This window comes from Vitis vinifera, chromosome 5 (assembly GCF_030704535.1).
Source record: "Vitis vinifera cultivar Pinot Noir 40024 chromosome 5, ASM3070453v1".
Taxonomy (NCBI): domain Eukaryota; kingdom Viridiplantae; phylum Streptophyta; class Magnoliopsida; order Vitales; family Vitaceae; genus Vitis; species Vitis vinifera.
The window spans coordinates 11,745,375-11,753,566 of record NC_081809.1 but is presented as its reverse complement, the minus strand read 5'-3'; the positions used below and the strand labels follow the sequence as shown (position 1 = coordinate 11,753,566).

Here is an 8,192-nt window from a genome sequence, read left to right as displayed (position 1 = left end):
TTTTGAAAAAAAAAATCAAAAATAATTTCTAATGACATGTTTTTAATTTTTTAGTAAAAAAATTTTAAACAAAATTTAAAATGAGAATATTATTGATTCCAACTATCGTAAATATTGAAAAATAGCTTAAACTCATAAAAATCAATGAAATATCGGTAAAAATAGACTATCCTTCTATATAATAATCAAACATGTTTTTCAAAATAAAAAGAAATAGAATTACCAAACTTATTTAATATTTTGAAAAATAGAAAATTAATTTTTTTTACTTAGAAAAATAATAACAAAAAAAAAGGAATATATGAAGGGCTCCCTTTATATGTAAGGCATTTAGACATTACATGGAAGCTTGCAATATTTTCTATCAAAAAAAAAAGAAAAGGAAAAGACAACTGAATACTTAGTCATGGCTGAATGTGTAGAAGGAAATATGGCATAGATACCATTAATGACTGGAGATGGCTGCTACACATGTTACTTGATCCTAACCGCACTAACCATACTCTACAGACAATGCAGCCATTATTGGCAGTAAGAGGTCAGATAGGAGTCATGCAGTCCACAGGCGACAGCCCTAAATTGAATCAATCACACTTACCATGAAAAATCTTTCTTCCAGTTGACTTGGTCATTGCTAAAATAAAATCCATCCTCTCTGACCAACCAGAAGCAGGTCCTAAGAGGGCCACATCGTTGAACGTCCCGCTGGACCTGAAAGGCATCAAACTGCTTCCTCGTTGCATCCCATTTCATGGTGCAGTGGAAAGGAGTGGCTCCCCATAAATTGGTTTTCACACTCCAGCTGAAATCATCACCCACCTGAAGGGCACGCCCACCTATATCCTTGTTGTCGGATGTGCACCAAATCACCAAAGCCAGCGATGAATTGTCCGTGAACCCGTTCACTATACGAACATCATACTCGGCGCCACTGAAGTTTTCAGATTGCTTCAGCGACATGAATATTATGAATGCTGCAAGCAAAAACATTAGCAGAAAGCTGGAGATTCTCTTCATCTTGTTTTGATGATGGTGGTAGCGCTGCTTATCTTTTTTTCTTTCGCTGTCCCTTTCTTTCTTCTATATCTCCATGTATAAACCCTAAGCACTATATATATAGGAGCGTGAGGTCTGTAATCTGTATATATGATATGAAATTGAATGCGCAGTATCCCTCCTGTGATATTGAATGCAGAGTCTTACGTACTTCTATCTATATAGATATTATACATGGATTTTCTATTGTTAATTTAGGTCAAAATTTATTGGCTTTGTATCTTTCTGGGCAATGGATTTTCTACTAAATTAGATGGACGATAACTAGTAAGAGATAATTTTCTATATTTGTATTTGGAATATCATATTTTACTAGGAAAAAAATTTGAAGACGAAGGAAAAGGCTGCTATGTTTCTGTATAATATTAGTTGAAAGTTTGAAATGCTTTTGAACACCTAGTTGGCAATTATATTGCTCTCATAAGCCTAGCAATCATCTTTCAATAGTTTCATAAAATTTGTAAGAGAAAACATAAAGACAAAAAATATCTTTGCTTTTGCTTTCGTTTTTTTTGGGTTCTTACTTCCAAAAGTCCTTTCATAGTTAATTAGCGCCTATTCGGCGGATTTAAAAACAATTTTCTATTTTTAAAAATAAAAAACTATTTAATTTTTATTTTTTTTTTATTTTTTTGTCATTGTTTTCTAGAAATAGTTTTTGAAAACAGAGTGAAATAAAGAACAGTATTTAAAAAATAAGTTAAAATTGTTTTTATTAGTTTATAAAAAGAAAAAGCAAAAATTAAAAATTAAAAATAAATAAATAAAATTAAATATGATATCATTTCTTTTATCTCCCCACAATCTAATACCAATACAAAAAATCTTTAAATATAATTTTCCTTTAAATTACACTTGCTTTTTTTAAATCTCATTTAACTTCCATCTATAAAATTTTTCATTAAGAAAATAAATTTTAAATCAAATTATACTTGATACATAAAATTTATTAATTTTTTAAAAATAATTTGAAACTCAAAAACCAATTTAATTAGTACTAAAAAGTCATAGAACTCAATAACATTAGAAAGTCATAAACCAAAATTTATTTTAAATAGTTCCTCTTTACACTTTTTATTTGTGAAAAATTTATTTTTGGAAATGACTTGGAGTTACAACTTATTTTTGTTTTATTTTTTAAAGGGAAAATAAAATAAGAAAGAAAAACCCTATATGCGACTCTTAAAAGGAAAAGACGGTCTGTGAAAACCAAATCTGGGTCTAGAGGCTTATTTTTGTTTTATTTTTTAAAAGGAAAACAAAATAAGAAAGAAAAACCCTAAGTGCAACTCTTAAAATGAAAAGACGGTATGTGAAAACCAAATATGGGTTCAAGGGTCAAGTTACCTATTGGAAAGGTACGATGACAAGCCGTAGCACCTATCTAAGCCCTTAAAAAAACAGGTCTCTACTAAATAAGGTGAGGCAAGTGTGGCAATTGATAAGGAAATCAATGAATACCAAACAATAATCATACACTGGAAGCCAATCATGCATGGAGAATAGATAAACGAAGTGGGAGTGGGAGCGTACCTTAGCGGCAAATAATAATGTGTTATCATGGAAACAAGATTAGTTCAAGTATAAAATAATCACATGCATATGAAAGAGGAGGACAAAGATGACAATGTTCATTAAGCATAGCAGTTGATAACTAGAGGAGAGAACTCATATGTAAGGCCCCCATCGAAGCCCAATTGATTTTACATGAATTAATCCCATAAATTCCATTATTTTGGAATTATGAAAATTCATTCATATTTATTGAAAATCGAGAAAAAAACAGAAAATTATTTGAAAATCAAATAAAATTTGTGAAAGTGCATGCTAGAAGGAAAATGGCAACAAGTTTATTAAAATTGGGATTTCGGTGCCTAAAAAAAGTCTAAAGATGAACTTTTAAAACTGGGTTTATTTCAGTTGAAAGCAGTTTTCAAAACCACATTCAAAATAGGTAAGCTCACGCAAAAACAAAAGAAACACATCGTGAGGAAGAAAGGTGGCATAAGGAAGTGGGACCCGGGGTGCAAAGGTCTTGATGTAAACCATACATGCCTCCATGGGTGGACCCCTTCTCCATGTTTGAATTTGAGGCAGAATCACTATACACAAATCCCAAATTACCCTACTCCTCATGCTCTGATCAGTTTGTATTTTTGTAGTGGTCTCATCAAGAACTAATTTTCTCAAGCTGTAATTCGTGGTATTTTGCCCCAACTTTCAATGAATATGACGCAGAGTCTCGGGTAACCATTAGGGGGATTGAACCACCAATACTTGTCGAATGCAACTAACCTTTTGGCTGAGAACTGGAGCCGACAAGGCCTTTGAATTCATGTTCCAACTGAAACCACCATAAACTTGAAGCTAAACTGGGTAAGCATCTCAACCTACTGCAATTTTTCCCAAGTTCCCTTTATTTCTCCAATTTTCATAATAGGCTTCCTTGTGTCTTCCATTAATTTCTGCCCATGCTGGAAAATGAATGCATGCCATGCACATAGGGAGATGGGAAAGGCGACAAAGAGATCTGGTAGAGGGTAGGGTGTAGGTGGATGACTGAATAGGCTTAGTCAAGGATGGTTGTGCAATGCAAAAGTTGCATGCATGCAGGGCATGCAAGGAATGGGTAGAAAGGAAGCTCATGGAAAACGGGTGGGAAATGAGTGGTGGAGGACGGGAAGGTGGTGTGTATGAAGAAGGGAATAAGTTGAAGGTGGTGGGCATGGTGATGGGTATGGTGGTTATGAAGGGTAGGGAGATGAAGGGCTTGTCCTGAGGTTTTAGGCATGGAGTTGCTTGGCTTGAGATTTGGATTTGATAAAGGGGGAATTTTGTGATTGGATTGAGCATTCCAATCACATTATTGTGTTGAGTGAACACAACTCTTGACCAATCAATCATAGAGCATGGGGCAGACCTCTAGCACTTCCACTTGGACTGTTGTTGATGGAACAACTTTTAGCTAATTCTACTTCATTATGTTGGTTTTCATTTTTCTCTGAATTCAGGACCTTACTTTTTTTAGCTGTTCTCAATGCATGCAAATGTCGGGACTCATGCAATTATAGCTTCTAAGGAACAGTGCTTCAAAGTAAAAGAATCAACTAGAATGATACAGTTGTTAACTTTCATGTAAATCACAAGAGGATGGAGACTTCTAGCTGCAAATTCTCTAGAAGAAAGATCAGATCTTCAGGAGGTCTATTGCCTAAACCTTGAAATTCCTTTTACTAATACAAGTTGTCTCCAATTTCCTTACAAAATGATCTTTCTGCTTCTAATTCCTGTGCATGCAATTTAAGTGAGTTTTAAAACTCCGTCACCTTCAAATTAGAACCCCCTTTAACTCCACCACTTCTTCCTGTCTTTAAAGTTACAAACTCCTCAGAAGCAATATCTTGGATCCTCTATGTAACAAGAACAAGAATCATGATCCTCGGCTAACAAAGCTTCAAGTTCTTTCTCATTCAAATTTCTTCTCATTCCAAGCGAACATTTCAAGGATTCTTAGGAGAAGTGTGAGCCCACCCATTCCAACTCCGAATCGTTCTCTTCTTGGGGAAGCTTTATCATGTCAATACACTCCAGAAGCTCTCACTCCTAATTCTTCACCTCCTTCATTTTACCCATGAGCAAAACCGCGCTCTCGGCAATCTTCTCATCGTGAACAGAATTGTCCCATAGGTCTGGCTTATTCAACTAAGCATGTAATACAACCCACCTAACTACCAATTTCTTCCACTTTAGGAGCTTCTGGATCAGATGAATGAACTGAACAACTGCAGAAGCATGATTCTTCCAATCACTTTCACTTTCATCAAGAATTGGCCATCGATTTAGCAATTATTTCTTCAATTGTAAGACCCTTCTAGGGTTGGGCTCCTGTGGCTGCCTGAGAACCAAATTGCCTATCCACAATCGCCTGAAACTCTGGAGCCTAGAAGATTATGCACTAGGAGTAGGAAGTAGCCATGCATGTGCAAACTGAGTAAGGCGTGACTTTACATGAGAACTGTAGAGAATTCCAATAAATCAATTATTGATTTACGGAATCCTCCTTGATGGGCTGTAGAGAATTCCAGTAAATCAATTATTGATTTACGGAATCCTCCTTGATTGTAAGAGATATAGTTTAGGAGATACGATTTCCATTTGTACTTATCTTTCCTATTTTATATTCAAACTCACTCTGTTTTGTATACGTCTATATAAATGGAAATCCTCAACCCCATAGAGTGTGGTGGTTTTACAAATATTCTTATGGTATCAAAGCGTTTTTTGGATTAACCTCCTCGATCCCCTCATGGCCGATTCTTCCTTCTCTTTCAACACTATGATCTACATGGTTACTATTAAAATTTCCTTCACAAATTATCTTCTCTGGTGAAATCAACTTCTCCATCTTCTTCAATGTAAGAATCTCCTTAACCATGTCGATGGTTCCGTTGTAGTGCCTCCAATCACTATCGCCTCTGATTCTTCTTCCTCTCAACCGAATCCTAAATATGTGGAATGGCACCTTCAAGATCAACGCCTTATCAGTCTCATCTTCTCTTCGTTGACTGAAGAAGCCATGGCCGAAGTCCTTGGTCTCACCACTGCTCGTGATGTCTGGCTTGCTTTGGAAAATTCCTTTAGCCATATTTCCAAGACTCATGAGCTTCGCATCAAAGATGACTTGCAACTCATCAAGAATAGCACCTGAAGTGACATTGAATACTCTCGTTCATTTAAGGCTTTATGTGATCAACTCACTGCAATGGGCCGCTCGGTTGATGATACCGACAATGTTCATTGGTATCTCAGAGAATTGGGCATTGAATTTGCTCATTTGTCTACTGCCCAGATGTCTCTCATCCCATTACCAACTTTCAAAGACTTGGTTCCCAAAGCCGAAGCTTTGAGATCTTCCAAAAGTCACTCGGGTCCTTCTCCCCTATTTCCTCTACTGTTTTTACTGCCACCAAAGGTCCCTTTCTACATCTCGGGGTGGTAGCAACTCCAAGTCCCGTTGTTCTTGCGGCAGCTACAATGAAGGCCATGGTCATGGACATGGTAAACGGGGCTCTTATACCCCTCGATGTCAAATCTGCAAGACTGAAGGCCACACTGCTGATCATTGCCGAAGCCATTATGAATGAACCGAACCTACAACATAGCTTGTTGAAGCTTTCAACACATCCTGCTCTCTCTCAAATGGTTCGGAGTCCGATTGGTTCACTGATACCGGTGCTTCCGTTCACATGACACCTAACCCTTCGTAGTTGGACAAGGTTGAGCCCTATCATGGTAAGGATTGCGTAATAGTGGGAAATGGTGTTTCTCTTCCTTTTACTCACACTAGCACATTCTCTCCCTATTCCAATTTTAAAATTTTGGATGTTCTTGTTGTCTATCAACAAACTGACCTCTGATTTTCCTCTCTCTATCACTTTTTCTCATGATAATATTGTTGTACACAATTGAGTAATAGGACTGGAGGTGGCAACCGGTAAACAAGAAGATGGTCTTTATGTGCTAGAATGTGGCAACTCTGCATTTGTTTTCGTCCTTCAAAATAAAAATTTACATGCTTCCTTTGAATTATGGCATGCTCGCCTTGGTCATGTAAATTTCTCTATTTTATCTCTCTTGAATAAAAAATGATAATTATTTTTAACCTCTTTGTTGCCTAATCCATCTATTTGCTCTACTTGTCGACTCGCTAAGAGTCATCGCTTGCCTTTTTCCCCAAATAATACTCAATCTAATGTTGCTTTAGGCCTCATTCATTGCGATATTTGGGGTCCCGCTCCCGTCAAATCTAATTTGGGATTTACCTATTATGTATTATTTATCGATGACTACTCTCGATTTACTTAGCTTTATCCTATGAAATTAAAATTTGATTTTTTTTTATATTTTCCTCCAATTTCAAAAATTGGTTGAAAATCAACACTCCACCAAAATCACGATTTTTCAAAGCGATGGTGGCGCCGAATTTACAAGCAATCGGTTTCAATCTCATCTTCGACAATTTGGCATCCACCACCAAATGTCTTGTCCGCATACTTCTTCCCAAAATGGTAAAGTTGAACGCAAACATCGTCATGTGACGGAAACAGGTCTTGCTCTCCTTTTTCACTCCCACGTTCCTCCTCGACATTGGGTTGATGCTTTCAGCACAACCACCTACATTATCAACCAGTTGCCTATGCCTGTTCTTAATGGTTTTTCACATTTTAAAGTTTTATCTGGTAAGCCTCTTAATTATGCAAATTCCCATCCCTTTGGTTGCCGAGTATACCCATGTTTACGTGATTACGCACCTCACAAATTTTCTCCCTATAGCTTACCGTGTATTTTTCTTGGTTATAGTTCCTCACATAAAGGCTTCCGTTGTTTTGACACTGCAACCTCTCGCACATATATTATACGACATGCTCGATTTGATGAGAATTTTTTCCCGGTTTCAAATACTTTCAGTCCTACTTCTATTTCTCCTATTGGTTTTTCAAAATTTTACGAGCCCTACTCTCTTGAACCACCTTCTAGCACATCATCTCCTACTACTACGCAGGTCTCTACTACCTCTCCTTATCATTTTTGTGCAGATGACTCTACTGTTGAGCCCTTGTAGGTTTCTTCTTTTGCTACCGAGTCCACATCTCATTCAGTTGCAGTCTCGTCCGTCCCTGTATCTGCTATGGACGTGGCTCATTCTACAGTTCCCATGGACCAGATTCATGCCACTACTTCATCAGCTCCTTCCGGCTCTCATCCCATGATTACTCGTGCCAAATCTGGAATTTTCAAGACACGGCATCCTGCTCATCTCAACTTTGTGTAGTCTACTCCATTGATTCATGCACTGCTTGCCACCTCTAAGCCTAAGGGATTCAAATCCGTTGCCAAAAACCCAGTTTGGCTTGCTACCATGGATGATGAAATGAAGGCGCTTCAAATAAATCACACTTGGGATCTTGTTCCTCGGCCCTCCAATGCTAATATAGTCGGTTCCAAATGGGTTTTTTGGACTAAATTTCTTTCTGATGGATCCATTGAGCGCTTCAAAGCGCATCTCGTGGCAAAGGGCTACACTCAACTTCCCGATCTTGATTGCACGGACACCTTCAGCCCTATGGTCAAAGCCT

The 8,192-nt window shown here is 37.3% G+C and overlaps 1 protein-coding gene across 1 annotated transcript; it reads right to left on the bottom strand.

Moving 5' to 3' along the window:
* Positions 1-298: 298 nt before the first annotated feature.
* LOC100252771 (S-protein homolog 31) lies at positions 299-1,129 on the bottom strand. Its single transcript, XM_010651919.3, has one exon. It carries the CDS (start codon positions 1,015-1,017, stop codon positions 595-597), a length of 423 nt encoding a protein of 140 aa, XP_010650221.1. The 5' UTR covers positions 1,018-1,129; the 3' UTR covers positions 299-594.
* Positions 1,130-8,192: the final 7,063 nt, after the last annotated feature.

What these genes read in the sequence shown, in the direction of transcription:
- LOC100252771 (XM_010651919.3), bottom strand. Translation starts at nt 1,017, where the DNA reads ATGAAGAGAATCTCCAGCTTTCTGCTAATGTTTTTGCTTGCAGCATTC.